The sequence below is a fragment of the Oryctolagus cuniculus genome, chromosome 19, assembly GCF_051225735.1.
Source record: "Oryctolagus cuniculus isolate XC-2025 breed Fujian yellow rabbit chromosome 19, ASM5122573v1, whole genome shotgun sequence".
NCBI classification, from domain to species: domain Eukaryota; kingdom Metazoa; phylum Chordata; class Mammalia; order Lagomorpha; family Leporidae; genus Oryctolagus; species Oryctolagus cuniculus.
The window spans coordinates 58,786,040-58,802,869 of NC_142885.1; the positions used below are offsets into that span (position 1 = coordinate 58,786,040).

The 16,830-nt window shown below is 50.4% G+C and overlaps 1 protein-coding gene across 7 annotated transcripts in view; it reads right to left on the minus strand.

Annotated features, from left to right (window-relative positions):
• Window positions 1-2,413: 2,413 nt before the first annotated feature.
• The window catches only part of TMC7 (transmembrane channel like 7), a 40,991-nt gene continuing 26,574 nt past the window's right edge, over window positions 2,414-16,830 (minus strand). For 3 of the 7 annotated variants that reach the window (XM_051847469.3, XM_051847468.3, XM_089321638.1), the window contains 9 exons: window positions 15,286-15,459; window positions 14,020-14,177; window positions 11,620-11,737; window positions 11,299-11,396; window positions 8,883-9,069; window positions 8,405-8,535; window positions 7,920-8,075; window positions 6,428-6,506; window positions 2,414-5,910 (listed from right to left, as the gene is read on the minus strand). In XM_051847469.3, coding sequence (XP_051703429.2) covers window positions 5,842-5,910; window positions 6,428-6,506; window positions 7,920-8,075; window positions 8,405-8,535; window positions 8,883-9,069; window positions 11,299-11,396; window positions 11,620-11,737; window positions 14,020-14,177; window positions 15,286-15,459 — 1,170 coding nt within the window. In that variant the 3' untranslated portion in view covers window positions 2,414-5,841. Of the gene's footprint in view, window positions 5,911-6,427; window positions 6,507-7,919; window positions 8,076-8,404; window positions 8,536-8,882; window positions 9,070-11,298; window positions 11,397-11,619; window positions 11,738-14,019; window positions 14,178-15,285; window positions 15,460-16,830 lie in introns of those variants that run through there. The other 4 variants (XM_089321639.1, XM_089321637.1, XR_016226185.1 and 1 more) reach the window with 4 other exon arrangements.

The window sequence follows — 16,830 nt, forward strand, 5'->3', positions numbered from 1 at the left end:
CGTAAAGCTTATTTTGCTACTTCACTGTACACTTTATTCATGATTTTTAAAAATCCGTATGGCTTCGTATGTAGTTACATGTCAAAAATTGTCATTTAGCTTTATGGCTTACTTAAAATATACAAGTAAGGAGAACACTTTTCCATAACAATAACGAATTCTTTTTTTAGGAAATGTTATGAATTTAAAGACAGCTCCAAGATGTTTAATAGACTTCCCAGCAATAGTAATTTCCAAAGTGCATGGACAGACCACACTTTTCAACGTGCATATCCCATCAACATGGCTGTCCCTGGAATTCTGTCCAGAGAGATAATTTTTCAGGTGAGTCACGTATGTAGACAAGGGCAGAAAAAACCCTCGAATGCTCATCTCTGAGTTCTACCACATTCCACACTGGCAGTGTCACGGAGTTGGGACCAGGACAAGGACACTTCCACTTTCTACTCCACAACCTTGATTGGGTGTTTTCATCCAGGTTACTATAAAACAGTTTATGACACACTGCTACCGTGAAGTCACTGAGTTAAACTTCCTCCTTGTTTTTCTATTGCTCTACGGTATTCAAATGAACACAGTGCAATAATTTTAAATCATGAACCGAACTAATAAATGGTGAGAGATTGATGTGCCATTCTCATATAGTCACTGAAAGTGTAAATAAAAAGCCTTATAATGTTAGAAACCTTTGCCATAATCCCTCATCTAAATCTCTATTCCTAAGGAGAAAAGAATGTTGATGGTTTATGGATGTCTCCTTGATTACTGGGAAAATTCTGGAAATAAAATGTTCAGCAGAGTGTTAAAAATTATGGTCCATCTGTATGATGCTATTTTATGTAGCTACTGAAATATAAAGAACTTCTGCTAACACGAGAAGACATTTTTATTCAGTGAAAAGCAAGTGAGAATACCCAGTTCTTTCCTTCTTCCTTCCCTCCATACTTTCCATCATGCCAAGATTGACAGGTACTAGGGTTTGGGAACAGTTTGAGTTCCCGCCAAAGCTTCAGGAGTTGAGATTCAGCCCCCATTGAGACACTTAAAGACAGGAACGCATTCCAACCCTGGAGTTAGATGGAGGTGGGGCCCTTGGAAAGTCAGGGAGATTCAGATGAGGACGTGAGGGGGAGCCCCGTGACTGACCCGAGCAGCTTTGCGAGAAGCGGTAGAGACGGACAGAAATGCACGCGTGCTTCCTGGTTCTCACCACGCGATGATGCTGTGTCCATCAGGACTCTGCCCGCAAGCAGCCCCTCACCACCTGGACTTCACACCTCCACAACTGTGAGTCAAAAAGCTGCCTGCCTCAGGTATTCTGTTACAGGAATGAAAAATGGGCTGATACGCAGTGGATGTCCACACAGAGTGCTTATGAGCAACTGGAATGTTTAAAGATTTATTTGACAGTCAAAGTTAGAGAGAGAGAGAGAGAGAGAGAATCTTCCATCCAGTGGTTTCACTCCCCAAATGGCCATAAAGAGCAAGGCTGGGCCAGGCCAAAGCCAGGAGCCAGGAACTCCTTCTCGCTCTCCCATGTGGCAGGGGCACAAGCACTTGGGCCATCCTCTGCTGCTTTCCCAGGCACATTAGCAGGCAGTGGGATCAGATTCAGCCCCCATATGGGATGCTGGCGCCACAGGAGGCAGCTTAACCTGCTGAACTACGCCAGCTCCAGGAGTGATTGGAATTTTTTTCTCTAGTAAACATAATTTTATAACGAGAAAGCAAAATTTCAAAAGTAAAAGCATACTATCTTCTAATTCAATCCTCACACATAAAACATCTATTATTTTTTCATTTTAAAGATAAAAGGAGAGGCCAGCACTGTGGTGCTATAGGTTAAGCCACTGCTGTCAATGCAGACATCCCATGTCAGACAACAGGTTCTGAGCCCTAGCTGCTCTGTCTCTGATGCAGCTCCCAGCTAATGCACCTGGGAAAGCAGCAGCAGGTGGCCCAGTTACCTGGATCCCTATCACCAGCATGGGAGCCAGGATGAAACTCCTGGCACCTGGCTTTGGCCTGGCCCAGACCTGGCTGTTGCGGCTATTTGGGGAGTGAACCAGCAGATGGAAGATCTCTCTGGCTCTGCCTTTCATTTCAATAAATTTTTTTTTTTTTAAAGGGAGCTTTATCCCAGAGAGGTGAAAACACTTGTATAAAATCACACAATTAAACAAGTAAATTCCAATTGTACCCCCATGCACTGGAAATGAAATGCACCAAATGGAACTTACTAGTATACACATACATACATAGAAGATAAGCTCAGAGATTCTCAGCTGGTGACTGCATTAAACACTTCTTTCTTTCCCTGATTCCAGAAAAAGGCAAAGAGCAATCGACAGGTTTCCATGATCGACGGAGTGTTGACAAGAAGCCTCCATGAATTCAAATAGACACGACCACATTTGAAAATCTTAAGACATTGTTTAATTGGTAGTTTCAATACATGTTAGAGCTGCACTTTAAAAATTACAAAGACATCACCTGAAGTTATTATTAAAGTTATCAAAACATACAAAAACATTCATGTAAGACACATGCAAGTTAGCAGCACTGACCTAAAATGTCATTCATTAGCATATTTCAACAGCAATATATTTTCACTGTGCCCATCACACACACACACACACACACACACAGACACACGACTGTTCACGCAAGCACACTGAAGGCACGAACATTATACAGATAAAGGCATGGGGCAGGAATGCCAACAATTAGAACCTGTTTCTTAAGTGAGAACAGAATCGACTTTGGGCTATTCAAAATTTCAGCAGAGCAGTTACTAGATTTAGAAATTCATGCACCCGAACAGGACAGGAAAAGCCTGACAAGCGTCAGTCTCACAGGCCCAAAACTATCCCAGGGTGATACTATTGTTGGGGACAAGCAAGGGAAAGGGTTGTGGCGAACAGACGAGAATACAGACATGTGGAAGTGACGCCAGCTCGCTCCGCTCCCCTGAGCAAGGGGCTCATCGTTTTCGAGTAAAGGGGCAGGGTGGTTGGGATGGGAATCGAAATCAGCAGCGGGAGTATTTGAAGACCTGTACCCGGGGCGGCGTGGTGGTGTAACAGGTGCAGCCGCCACCTGCGACCCCAGCGTCACCTCTGAGCACCGACTGCTCCAACTCCTGGCTGACACAGCTGGGAAGGCAGCGCAAGAGGACTCGGAGGCTTGGGCCCCTGCTGCCTACAAAGCACTAACTTAGGTTTCTATTAAAAGGTTCAGAGCTATCAATTTCAGGAACATTCTGATGAGGTATTTATTGCTTATGTTTTTTTTTTCCATAACAGAAATCTTAAGAGATATTGTGCATGTTTTCTATTAGGAAGGCACGTGCATTTAAACTTTTCAGCATAGAAAAAACAATAGCCCTTAACGACGTAGAAATGTGTTCAAGAAATGAGCATCCAGGGTGGGTGTTTGGGGCAGCAGCTAAGCAGCCGCATGGGATGCCTGCATCCCATACTGGAGGGTCTGGGTGAACCTGGCTCAGCTTCCGGCTCCAGCTTCCTGCTGATGTGCAGTCTGGGAGGCAGCTGCTGATGGCCTGAACATTGAACTTCCTGTTAGCTACACAGGAGACCCAGACAGAGTTCACAGCTCCCGGCTGCAGCCTGGCCCAGCCCCAGGCTACTGCAGTATGTGGAGAATGAATCAGCAGATGGGAGCTCACACACACACACTCTCTCTCTCTCTCTCTCTTCCTCAAATAAATAAGTAAAGGAAATTAAAAAGAAAAAAACAGTATCCAAGAGCCAGCATAATGCCACGGTAAGTTAAGTTACTGCCTACAACTCCTGCATCCACATCAGAGCACCAGTTCAAGTCCAGGCTACACCACTTCTGATCCGGCTCCCTGCTAATGCGCCTGGGAAAGCAGTGGATAACGGCCCAAGTGCTTGAGCCCCTGCCACCCACATGAAAGACCCGGATGGAGCTCCAGGCTCCTGTTTACTGCCTGGTCCATGGAGGCCATTTGGGGAACGAACCAGCGGATGGAAGATGTCTCTCTCTCTCTATCACCCTGCCAATCAAATAAAATCTTTTTTTAAAAAAGCGTCCAAGCTAATCTACTGTCCATTCACAGGCTGATCTAACGAATAGGCTGAGCTGTAGCACACATCAAGCCCACAGCCGCAAGCGTGAACAGCCCCTTCCAGCCTGCCTCAGATTAAACAGCCTTCAGAAACGCAGGCTCTAGAGCAGGCATGCGAAGAGTGAGTGACGGCTTTGTCTGCCCCTTAGTTCTGTTGGTCCAGGGCCCTGTGTCCAGCCTCAGGACTCAGGACAGAACAGGAGGCTGGATAACCAGTCCCACGCGCACAGCCTCCTGGAGTAATGAATAACGCTGCAGCAAAAGGCACGCACGCTAGGAAATGGAGGCTGCCTTCCTGCAGAAAGCCCTTCCCGGCACTGCGGGGCCGGCCTTGCGGCGCGGTGGGTTAAGCCACAGCCTGCGTGCGGCACCCACGTCCCACGAGTGGAGCACTGGTTCCAGTCCTGGCTTCCTGGCTTCCGACCCAGCTCCCTGCTAATGGGCCTGGGAAAGCAGCAGAAGCCAATGGCCCAAGGGAGACAGGATGGAGTTCCCGGCTGCTGGCTTCAGTCTGGCCCAGCCCTGGCCATTGTAGTCATTTGGGGAGTGAACCAGCAGATGGGAGGGTCTCTCTCTGTCTCTGTCACTGCTTTTCAATTAAATAAATAAATCTTAAAACACACACACAGACACACACCGAGGGCATTCAGAAACCGCATTTACACAGCGTCAAGCCGCTTTTCTCTCTCATACTAATGGCGCTGTAATTCCATAACCATCTTCCAGCTTGTCACTATCTGCCCCAAGCATCGCGATGCGAGGATTCCTCTCCATGAAGAGGAAATCGAAAACCAAAACGGCTTTCGGCTTCAGAGCCATGATTACTCCAAGAACACACCTTAGCCCAAAGCCCTAGCCTGGCTCAAAAATAATACAAATTACTTCCAAAAGTGTGTGGGAAATGGCATTCATAAAAACTCCAGGGGTGGGTGTTCGGTTCAGGGGTTCAGTTACCATGCGGCTCACCCGCACCTCAGGCGGGAGGGCCTGGCTCTGGGTCCGGGTCTTCTTCTGATCCAGCTTCGTGCCAGTGCTCACCCTGGGGAGCACTGACCCCACATGGGTGACCCGGATGGAGTTCCCAGCCCCTGGTTATTGTGGGCATTATGGGAACGAACCAGAGGATGGAAATCTGTCCTCTGTGTTAAAAAATAAAATGAATTTAAGTAAATTTTTTTAAAAAAATCCTTTTTTAAAAAAAGTTTATTTTGGTGCAAAAAGAAAATGTGAAATCCATGCATTTTCTGTGAAGTGTTTCCTTCCTACGCACAGACTTCAGAAACACCTGCCTCGGCGTAAATTCGTCTATGAATCCCTGTTCACGACTGTCTGACGTACCTCTGGAAGCCAGGGTCGCGAACAGGTGACTCCTAGGGCTCATTTCTAACAACCCCAGCAAGCTTTGAGAAACCCCAAGAAATCTTCTCGACTTTCGTTGTAGAAGTCAGACGGCTTCCCAAGAGAGTTTTTGGTAGGGTCATCAGTGCGCTGCTGGTCTACACAGCCACACACTTGAGTTTGAATCTGCTTTTCTAACCCACTTACTCGGGGTCCTGGTTATGTAAAGACAGCCACCAACGCGACACATACAGAGTCACTTCTAGGAGAAGCCTCAACTCCAAACAATATATTTTAACATCTGCACGCAGAAGGCGGACGGACGTGGTGGGTGTGCAGAGTCGCCGGGATGCGGGCTGGGCCCCGTCTCACGGCGGCCACTTCCCGCGTGCCTAGCTGGGCCGCAGATCCTGCTGGGCTTCCGTTAGCTTCTGGATGAGATAGCGCTTGTCACGACTTTCCTGGAAAAAGGCCATGAGCTGGAAAGTGCATCTCATACACGTGGGGACAGGTGGCACGACTTCCGCACTTCAGCCGAGACCTGCCAGGCTCGGGGCTAAGGATTCCAACCACAGGACCCCGGCAGTGACCTCCAACCTGGCCTGCCCCTTGCACCCCGCCCCCGGGCCACATGGGAGTGCTTCAAAGGTGCACCTGACTCCTGTGTAACACTCTCCAGTGGGTTCCACCCCGGGGCCTCGCGACGACTCTGGCTGGGGCTGTCATAGCTTCTTGCTTCTGCCCGCTGCCTCCCACCCTTCCAGCCACACCAGCCCCTTCCCTCCTGTCCCCCCCGGAAGAGCCCACCTCACTCCAGAACCATCCTTCCCGTCTCTTAATGCTCACTGCTCACGAGAGCGGCTTTTGCCATTCAAGTCTCAGCTCCAAGGTCACCCGCCTGGCACTGGCAGCTATGGTTACCGGCATGGATCCGATTTGACTACTTAGCACTTCCCCCCCAGAGGCTGGCCTCCTCACCAGGGACAGCTGCTCTCGGAGCTGGTCTACCACTCGCTTGTGTGCTCCGGCTAAGGCGATGAAGTAAAACATCACGAGGCTACAAGACAAGACAGATGGGGCGTCAGCTGGTCCCACTTTGAAAGTCTCCAGAGAAACAACTCAACAGCTTTGCCTCGAGAAAGCGAGCAAGGGGTGGGCATTTCGCTCCCATCCCTTAAAGAGGTGCCTGGGTTTGAGTCCTGATCAGCTTCCTGCTAACATGGCTCAGGAACAGGAGTCCCTGCCACCCATGTGGGATACCTGGATTGAGCTCTGAGCTCCTGGCTTTGTCCAGGCCCAGCCTGGGTTACTGTGGCCATTTGGGGGAGTAAACCAATGGATAGAAGATCTCAGTCTGTCTCTCTGCCTTTCAAGTAAAATGAAAATAAATAGATTTAAATACATATATTTTTTCTTAGGAAAAAAAATAAACACCCTCATCTTTTCCAAGCAGAAGGGACCAGGCCCAGTCACAGGAAGTTTTATTTGGAAGGGCGGCAGACCTGACTTAGGCCTCTCTGGCCTCAGTTTCTGCATCTGTAAAATAGGGTTAGCAGAGCAAAACCTACTGCTAGCAACCTGAGAGAAATATTAACACTGGGGACAAGTATAAGGAGGGCAAGCCCTGCAAGATGACAGCAGGTGGCCTCATTTAATGACAGGGATTTGGTTTCTTGTGCAATCTCTCCAGACAGGGCTGGGGAAATGAGGACTAAGTAACCTGGAAGTTTCTAGAATCACTGATGGCAACACTATTCTGCAAGCCCCTGCAAGCCCCGGGACAATGGCCTTCAGTGAAGTCGGAGTAGGAGACCATAATGGCCACCAGGTGGCGCCAGCCCAAACACAGCCAGGGGAACCCAGGAGGATGGAGCAATTAGGGTGCAGCCGGGAACCTGCGACCCCAAGTCGCTTTATTAACCTGCTGTTTCATGGGTGAAACTTTCGGAGGCTCACTACTTGCCTTCCAGTGTAATAAATTACATCAGAGTGACTGGGATGGTTTCATGAGTCAGCATATATTACAGCACACTCCATCAACCCCAGCTGTTCACAGCTTCTCAGCGGGACAACCAGGGTTCAGGCGCCTGTCCCTGACCTGGTGCTCTTCCCTCTAGCCCAGGAACCTGCTCCTTTTCCACAGACCAAGAGCGTCTGAATAAGCAGTCACACCAGTTACTGGGAAGGTGTATTAAGCGTTCATAATCTTTTGCCCCAAAGTACACTTGTGTTTTAACTCCATTCCTCATGGTCTTTTGGAAGTCCCCTTGTATTGATCACAGGCAACATTTTGTTGGGTTTTAATAAGCCACGCCTTAGACCAGGTTCTTTATATGTGGGGTCTTTCTAAACCTACTCCGTGACTCCCCGGGAGACTGTCGTGCCCATTTTACAGACAGGACATTGAGGCTCAGGGGCACCCACATGCCCGATGGGGATACCGGCCAGGGTCCCGGCAGTTCTCACTCACCAAATGATGATAAAGAAAGGCACAGCGAAGGCTTCCGACGTGACGCCGTGGACCAAGGACTGCAGCGAGCTGGGGAAGGTGCTCACCGTGGTGGGGATGACCGCCCACGTGGTGTTGTAGTTGGTGAAGGGCCCGCAGGCTTTCGAGGAAGGGATACTGCCCGAGAGAGAGCAGGGGCTCAGCACAGGCGGAGCGCCCCCCTCTGCCCATCCAGAATGCAGCGGTAACAATGGCCTGCCAGGATCTGACTTCCAGAACCTTCTGGAATATTCTGGTCAAGAATGCTTACCCTGGGGCCGGCGCTGTGGGGCAGCGGGTTAAGTCACCACCTGCAATGCTGGCATCCCATATGGAACACGGATTCGAGTCCCTTGGGGAGTGAACCAGCAGACAGAATCTCTGTCTCTTGGTAGCTCTTTCAAATAAGTCAGTCTTTAAAAAACGGCCCCTGAGAGGAAATGTCCCAGAATACAGCTCCTATTTACCGTGTCATGCTGATCGTCAGAGGTATGATCGCCAAGCAGAGCCCGATCAACAGCACCAGCAGGAAGAAGAAGTTGGAATTGGATGCTCGGAACTGCCTGGGGGAGGGTCTGCACGTGTACAGAAGACTCAGCTGGGCGAGAAAAGGCAAGAACAACCCAAGAACAGTGAGTCCAGCTCCTGGGGCAACCGTGACTCTGCTCACAATCCCTCCTTCCTGCTACTGTGCCTGCGGTGGCAGGGGGCGCAGCCGGTGACGGCTCACAGAGCGGGGTCCCTGCCACCCACACGGGAGGCCTGGATCGGGTTCCCATCTCCGGGCTTCAGCTTCAGCCCTGGTCCAGTCCTAGCCATTGCAGGATTTGGGGAGCAGGTGGAATTCCCCCTCCTGCCCCGCCCCTTGCCACCCCACTGAGGACTCAATACATATTTAAAAGAAGGAAGAAAGGGATGCACCCCCTCCCCTGCCTCTCTCCTTACCTCCTTCACATAAAAGATGATAATGAATTTCAAGGTCGCGATGGCTGGGAGAAGGGGTGAGAAGAAGGCTCCGATCCAGCAGATGGTCTGCCCGTACACGATGCCCAGCACGTTATCGGGAATGGCAAACTCCTGCTGCCCCCAGCACTGAATCAGCTTCCAGGAGGAGCAGTAGGTCACCAGGAGCCTGGAGCACACGGCACAGCTGTGAGCTCAGATGGCCGCAGAACCACGCCCACTCACATGCCTGTCCCCACTAAACGGGCAGCTCCCAGGTCTTGTAAGAAAGCATCTAAGGGTCCATCTCCGATATAAAATGTTACATGGAAAGCTACTTGTCCGTGGCTGTAACTGGCTTATACAAGCAGGTTGCCGACTTAGCAATGGGCAAACAGGACATTATGACATTATGAAGGGGCCAACTTGTAGAAGGGAGCAAAGATATCAATGTTGAAAAACAGAAACTTGTGGCATAGCGGGTAAAGCCGCTGCCCACAGCGCCAGCATCCCATATGGGCACTGGTTCGAGTCCTGGCTGCTCCACTTCTGATCTAGCTCCTTGCTAATGCTCCTGGGAAAGAAGCAGAAGTGTTTGGGCTCCTGCCACCCATGTGGGAGACTGGGATGGAGCTCCAGGCTCCTGGTTTCAGTCTGGCCCAGCCCCGGCCATTGCAGCCATTTGGGGAATAAGCCAACAGATGGACGATTTCTTTCTCTCTGTCTCTTCCTCTTTCTTAACTCTGCCTTTCAAATAAATAAAGTAAACTTAAAAAAAAAAGATACTCAACTTGTACTTTTAAAAATAAATAAACAAGCCGGCGCCGTGGCTCAATAGGCTAATCCTCCACCTTGCGGCGCCGGCACACCGGGTTCTAGTCCCGGTTGGGGCGCCGGATTCTGTCCCGGTTGCCCCTCTTCCAGGCCAGCTCTCTGCTATGGCCAGGGAGTGCAGTGGAGGATGGCCCAGGTGCTTGGGCCCTGCACCCCATGGGAGACCAGGAAAAGCACCTGGATCCTGGCTCCTGCCATCGGATCAGCACGGTGCGCCGGCTGCAGCGGCGGCCATTGGAGGGTGATCCAACGGCAAAGGAAGACCTTTCTCTCTCTGTCTCTCTCTCTCACTGTCCACTCTGCCTGTCAAAAATAAATAAATAAATAAATAAATAAACAAATATAAAAATAAATTTTAAATATCTAAATTATAGTGGCATAGCGGGTGAAGCTGCCGCCTATAGTGCCGGCATCCCATATGGGCTGCTCCACTTCCAATCCAGCTCTCTGCTTTGGCCTGGGAAAGCAGTGGAAGATGGCCCAAGTGCTTGGGTCCCTGCACCCACGTGGGATACTTGGAGAAAGCTCCTGGCTCCTGGCTTCGGATTGGCGCAGCTCCAGCCGTTGTGGCCATCTGGCGAGTGAACCAGTGGATAGAAGACCTCTCTCTCTCTCTCTCTGCCTCTCCTTCTCTCTCTGTGTAACTCTGACTTTCAAATAAATAAATCAAGAAATCTTTAAAAAATACCTAATTATAAAAATAACCTCATGTTAATCTCTTGTTGGTAGAAATTTTTAAAACAGAAGTTTCCTTTTTAATGCTTGCTTTTAAGGGTTCATTGGATATCTGGTCTGAGCCCAGCTCACTTGTCTGTGGGGCTGAAAAATTGCCTCAGGGAACACAGGGATTCCCTCCAGAGCCCGGGAGATGCCAAGAATGGTAACGAAAATGACAACACAGTAGTAGCAGCTGCATGGTGACTGTGGACCTTTTGCTGAGCTACACAGCACCGTCTTATTTAATCCTTGCAACAAGGCTATGAGTTGGGCCCTGCCATTATCCCTCTTCCACAGGTCAACAAAGAGACATTGAGGGGCCAGTGCTGTAGTGCAGTGGGTTCAGGCGTCACCTGAGACACCGGCATTGCATTTGAACGCCGCTTCAATTCCCAGCTGCTTTACCTGCAATCCAGCTCCCTGCCAATGCACCTGGGAAGGCAGCGGAGGGCAGCCCAAACGCTGGGGCCCTGCACCCACACAGGAGACCCGGATGGAATTCCAGGGTCCTGGCTTTCTGATACAGCCAGTTAGAAAGTGAACCGGCAGGTAGAAGATCTCTCTCTCTCTCTCTCTTTCTCTGTAACTCTGCCTTTCAAATAAATGATCTCTTTTTTTAAAAAAGAAAGCAAACAAGCACCAAATATAACTAAGTTGCCCAAGTTCAGGTGACTGGCAAATGACAGTGCTGGGACAGGAAATGTGGCATCCACACCATGGGGCTGACAGCCTGGAGCTGCCGGGAAGTCAGCGGCTGGCAGTGGATTCTTGGGGCTGTGGAGTCACCAAGCACCTTGTGGGAGTGGCTGGGAGGGCAGCAACCAGCCCCGGGGGGGAAGGAGGGCAGAGGGGCACCCCTCACACTCACTTTCTCGGGAAGTCCACAAAGAGCGTCACCGCCAAGATGATGATGAAGTCGAAGATCATCAGCTTGTACATTTCCTGCCCGACCTGGGTCTCCCAGCACTGAGAGCAAAGACAGTGAGAGAAACGGAGAGACCCTCCTGGGGGCAGAGGAAGCCAGGTCCCCGGGGCCCTTCCAACTCCACCCCCCTCCACCACGCCCACCTCCGGAGCCTGCGGTCTCTGGTGAGGGCACTGACTGATGCACCTGTGAGCTCCGTGCAGAGGGAGCCACTGGGACAGCTGTGCTCCCCTCCCAAGTGGTCAGCCCACCCCTGCGGCTCACCGGGTAGAGTTTCTGGTTGTAGCCACAGAGCTCACAGGGGCCGTTGTCACAGGAGGTAATTTTGGAGCCCAGAGTGAACACCAGCACGCAGATGGTGGCCATTCGCATAAAGACGCACCTGCAGGGGAGACGGTGGGGCCGGAGCTGGTCCTCAGGGCAAGCTGGCAGAGGCCCAAGCCGCCATTCTCAAAAACAGACCCACAGACGGACACAGAGCAAAGGAAGCGCTTGGGCCATCTCCCACTGCTTTCCTGGGTGATCAGCAGAGAGCTGGATTGGAAGAGGAGTGGCTAGGACACAAGCCAGTACCGGTATTGGATGCTGGCGACCCACCAGGCCACAGCGCCAGCTCCAACCCTGCATCCCATATCAAAGGGTCTGGGATATAGTCCTGGCTCTGCTTCCAATCCAGCTTCCTGCCAATGTACCCCCTGGGAGGCATCAAGTGATGGCTCAAGTACTTGGGCCCATGCCACATGGAGTTTCTGGCTCTGAGCTTCAACCTGGCCCAGCTCTGGCTATTGCAGCCATCTGGGGAGTAAACCAGCAGATGGAAGACCTCTCTGTCTGTCTGTTCCTCTGTCACTCTGCCTTCCTAATAAATACTTTTTTTAAAAAAGATTTACTTATTTACTTGAAAGTCAGAGTTATACAGAGAGAGGAGAGGCGGGGGGGGGGGGGTGGCAGGGAAGGAAGGAGAGGTCTTCCAACCAATGGTTCACTCCCCAGTTGGCCTCAATGGCCGGAGCTGTGCCGACTGGAAGCCAGGAGCCAGGAGCTTCTTCCGGGTCTCCCACGTGGATGCAGGGGCCCAAGGACCTGGGCCATCTTCTGCTACTTTCCCAGGCCACAGCAGAGAGCTGGATTGGAAGTGGAGCAGCCAGGTCTCAAACTGGTACCCATATGGGATGCTGGTGCTTCAGGCCAGGTGTCAACCCGCTGTGCCACAGCGCTGGCCCCACAGATACTTTTGAAATGGAGAAGGGCCGATACTTTTTTTTTTTTTAAGATTTTATTTATTTATTTGAGAAGTAGAGTTACAAAGAGAGAGAGATAGAAAGGTCTTCCATATACTGGTTCACTCCCCAAATGGCTGCAATGGCCAGAGCTGAGCCCATCCAAAGCCAGGAGCTAGGAGCTTCCTCTAGGTATCCCAAATGAGTGCAGGGGCCCCAGCCATTGGGCCATCTTTCACTGCTTTTCCAGGGCATAAGCAGAGAGCTGGATCAGAAGTGGAGCAGTCATGGGCCTGCGCCGTGGCTCACTTGGTTAATCCTCCGCCTGCAGCGCCGGCATCCCATGTGGGCACCGGTTCTAGTCCGGTTGCTCCTCTTCCAGTCTAGCTCTCTGCTGTGGCCTGGGAAGGCAGTGGAGGATGGCCCAAGTACTTGGGCTCCTGCACCTGCATGGGAGACCAGCAGGAATCACCTGGCTCCTGGCTTTGCATTGGCACAGTGCGCCAGCCGTGGTGGCCATTTTGGGGGTGAACCAACGGAAGGAAGACATTTCTCTCTGTCTCTCTCTCTCACTGTCTAACTCCGCCTGTCAAATAAAAAAAAAAAAAAAAGAAAAAGAAAAAAAGAAGTGGAGCAGTCAGGACATGAACCGGCATCCTTGTGGGATGGATGCTGGAGCCGCAAGTGGAGGCTTAGCTGGCCCCCAGGCCAATTCTTGAAAGAATAAAATGGACCACAGAGACGTAACAACAAGTGGATCTTGTTTAGAGCCTGATCTGAACAAACCAGTCTCAGGTGGCTGTCTGCAACTCCGTCAGGGAGACAGACTCAACTTCCTAAAGTGCGATGATGCTTATGTCAAAACAGAAACAGTCCCTTGGTGCGTACAGATCCCGTGAGGTGCTGACAGGTGCAAGGACATGTGGCTGGGAATGTGCTTAAAATAGTCCAGCAAAGGTCAGGTAACGGATGAAACAAGATCGGCCAAACGCTGGGAACAGTTCCAACTAGGGGACGGGTGCGTGGGGCTCCATTATACGATTTGTGCTCTTTGGAAATTTCCAAAACTGGAAGCTTAAAAAAAAAGAGATATGCAAATTCGGGCATCTGAGAGGCAGAAAGAAAACTCTAGTTCCACACAATCCCCACCTGGCCCTCTTGGCTCATTTGTGTGAACTCCCTGGGCTTGCCTTAACACTTATCATCTCTGACATCTTTGAGCGACACCTCCTCCTTGGGCCCCCTCCTACGCCCCCAGCTGTCACTGTGACCACAGTGTTAATACTGACGAGTCTGCTTGCACAGACTCTGCTTGGTCCTGGGGCTCATCTGAATGTTGGCTCAGCGGGACACGGTGCCATAATTGATTAGCAATGTCTGCCATGGGCAAGGAAGCGAGGAGGTGCATGCTTGGCATGCCTGCCACTCCCGAGTTGGGCGTTACCTGAGAATCGTCAGCCGGATCTCAAATCCCGGGGAGTAATCCTCATAGTGGATGATCCTGGCAAAGATCATGGGGGTGATGAAATTGGCCAGCGTGATCACAATAGACGGCAGGTACAATATCAAGAGGTTCTCTCCAAAAACCATCTTGTCAATTTCCTGAGCGGACAGCAAAACGTATTGGTCAGCAGTGTAACAAGGGAGGTTGCAACACAAACGGGATGAGCAGGAGGGTACTCAACTGCACCTGTCTACAAACACACACAACCTATTTCTCATTCAGTGTGGACCCTGAACATACACCGTCTCTTCCCTCTTCCCTCCAAACAGGACTGTGTCACTGCCTGGAAGAGCGGTACTGAGCTCTGTCGGATTTATGAAGGTGAAGAATAAAAACATCCATGTGTCCTCTAGGAATGGGGATTTAATATATCCTCAGGGATGTGGTACCAAAGGCTTTGTAATGGCCACTCTCTTGTTTCTTGGAACAGACTATTATCTAGCTGAGGCCGTCCGGTGGGGCAGAGGGTCTCAGGGTCCCCTACATGTAGGTAGAATGCTATGTACAGGCTCCACTTTTTCACTCTGGAATGATGATGTGTCCAGGTGTCCATTCCAGGGATCTTAATGGCCATGGAGGTGGACAGGATGACAGGGCAGAGTCCCTCCCCTCCCCGACCCGCGACACTATCCAAGATAAAAACTAAACTTCCTGGCCTTCCCGTGGCTAGGGACAGCCAGGTGACTACATTCTGGCCAAGGAAATGTTTTAAGTCGACCTCCAGGTTCTTCAAGAAGAGGAGAAGGGACCGGCGCTGTGGCGCAGTAAATTAACGCCCTGGCCTGAAGCACCGGCATCTCATGTAGGCGCTGGTTTGAGACCCGGCTGCTCCACTTCTGATCCAGCTCTCTGCTATGGCCTGGGAAAGCAGTGGAAGATGGCCCAAGTCCCTGGGCCCCTGCACGCATGTGGGAGACCCAGAGGAAGCTCCTGGCTTCAGATTGGCACCGCTCCGGCCATTGTGGCCATTTGGGGAGTGAACCAGTAGATGTCTCTCTCTCTGCCTCTCTGTAACTCTGCCTTTCAAACAAATAAATAAATCTCTCTAAAAAAAAAAAAGGGAAAGTGACACCTCTCGTTTGCAGCCAAACTTACGTCTGCGTATGTCAATAAAACCATGAGGATACCTGCTTCACTGGTGTACCGTGCTACGAGTGGAACGTCCAGCCAGAGGAGAAATTAAACAGACTCAGGTGGAGGACTTACCTTCTTCATGTGCTCCTGCGAGAATATAGTGGCTATATAGATCGCATAAAAGCACGCGGCTAAAACGGCCAGAACAATGCAGTTCAGAAACAGTCTCAGCGAGTAAATGCGAATCGTTTCCTCTGAGGTCCTTCCTGCGATTTTCTGCCGTATTCGTTCTTCCTCCAGATCTGCCTGACGACCAAAGAAAAAGCATTTGTGAGCACTGGGAGCAGGGGGCATCTGGGCTTAGAAGCTGTGACACCTTCCCACCACAGCTAACATTAAATACTCGTCTCACCCAAGACACCATCCCACACTGAGCCCACTTGAGGGTTTTCATTTCGTTTTGTTTTTGTTTTGCCTACTAAAGGTCTAAGTCAAGGTAGAATCTCCTACGTAAAACTGCAATGCACATTTGCAATAAACAGGAACATACAAATCTAATCTACTTATGACACTGCTTACATATAATATGTGCTACTTCATTACTCAACATATAGGTGGATACAGGTTTTTTTAAAAAATAAAAATAAAAAATAGTCTTTTTTAAAAAGATTTTTATTTATTTGGGGCCGGCGCTGTGGCTTAGTAGGCTAAGCCTCTGCCTGAGGTGCTGGCATCCCATGTGGGTACTGCTTTGAGTCCTGGCTGCTCCTCTTCTGATCTAGCTCTCTGCTTATGCACCTGGGAAGGCAATGGAAGATGGCCCAAGTGCTTGTGCCCTGACACCCATATGAGAGACCCAGAAGAAGCTCCTGGCTTCTGGCTTTGGATCAGCCCAACTCCAGCCATTGCAGCCATTTGGGGAGCAAACTAGCAGATGGAAGACCTTTCCCTTGTCTCTCCCTCTCTCTGTAACTCTCCCTCTCAAATAAATAAAGAAAATCTTAACAACAACAAAAAATATTTGGTTCATTTATTTGAAAGTCCAAGTTACGGGGCTGGGGGGAGGGAGGGAGAAAGGGAGGGAGGGGGAGAGAGAGAGAGAGAGATCTTCCATCCATTGGTTCACTCCCCAGATGGTGACAGTGACCAGGGCTGAGCCAGGTGAAAGCCAGGAGCCAGAAGCTTCCTCTGGGTCTCCCACGTGGGTGGTAGGGACCCAAGTGCATGGCCAATCTGCTGCTGCATTTTCCCCAGGCCATTAGCAGGGAGCTGGATCACAAGCGGAACAGCCAGGACACAAACCAGCGCCTATATAAGATGCTGGTGTTGCAGGCGGCAGCTTTACCCACTCTGCCATAATGCCCACTCCGGATACAGGTTTTTTTTAACCCAGTTTGGTAGGCACTGTTTTTAACAGGAGAATGTGACCTGTTCCTATTTGGGGTAAGTAATAATATATTTGATTTGCTCCCTCCCACCTTTCTTTATAAAGCCGATTTGGTTATTCCTCCTTTTGGGCAGATCTGCTCAGGATGCTGTCTGGTGCTCCCTCTCTCCTTGTTCATTTGGAAACTCGCTTGTACTTTCTCATATTCTCTCCTCTCTACCCTACCAACCTAGCCTAGCCTCCTTAGACCCCGTCTCCCGGTTCTCATCAGGTTGAAGAATAACAATGTA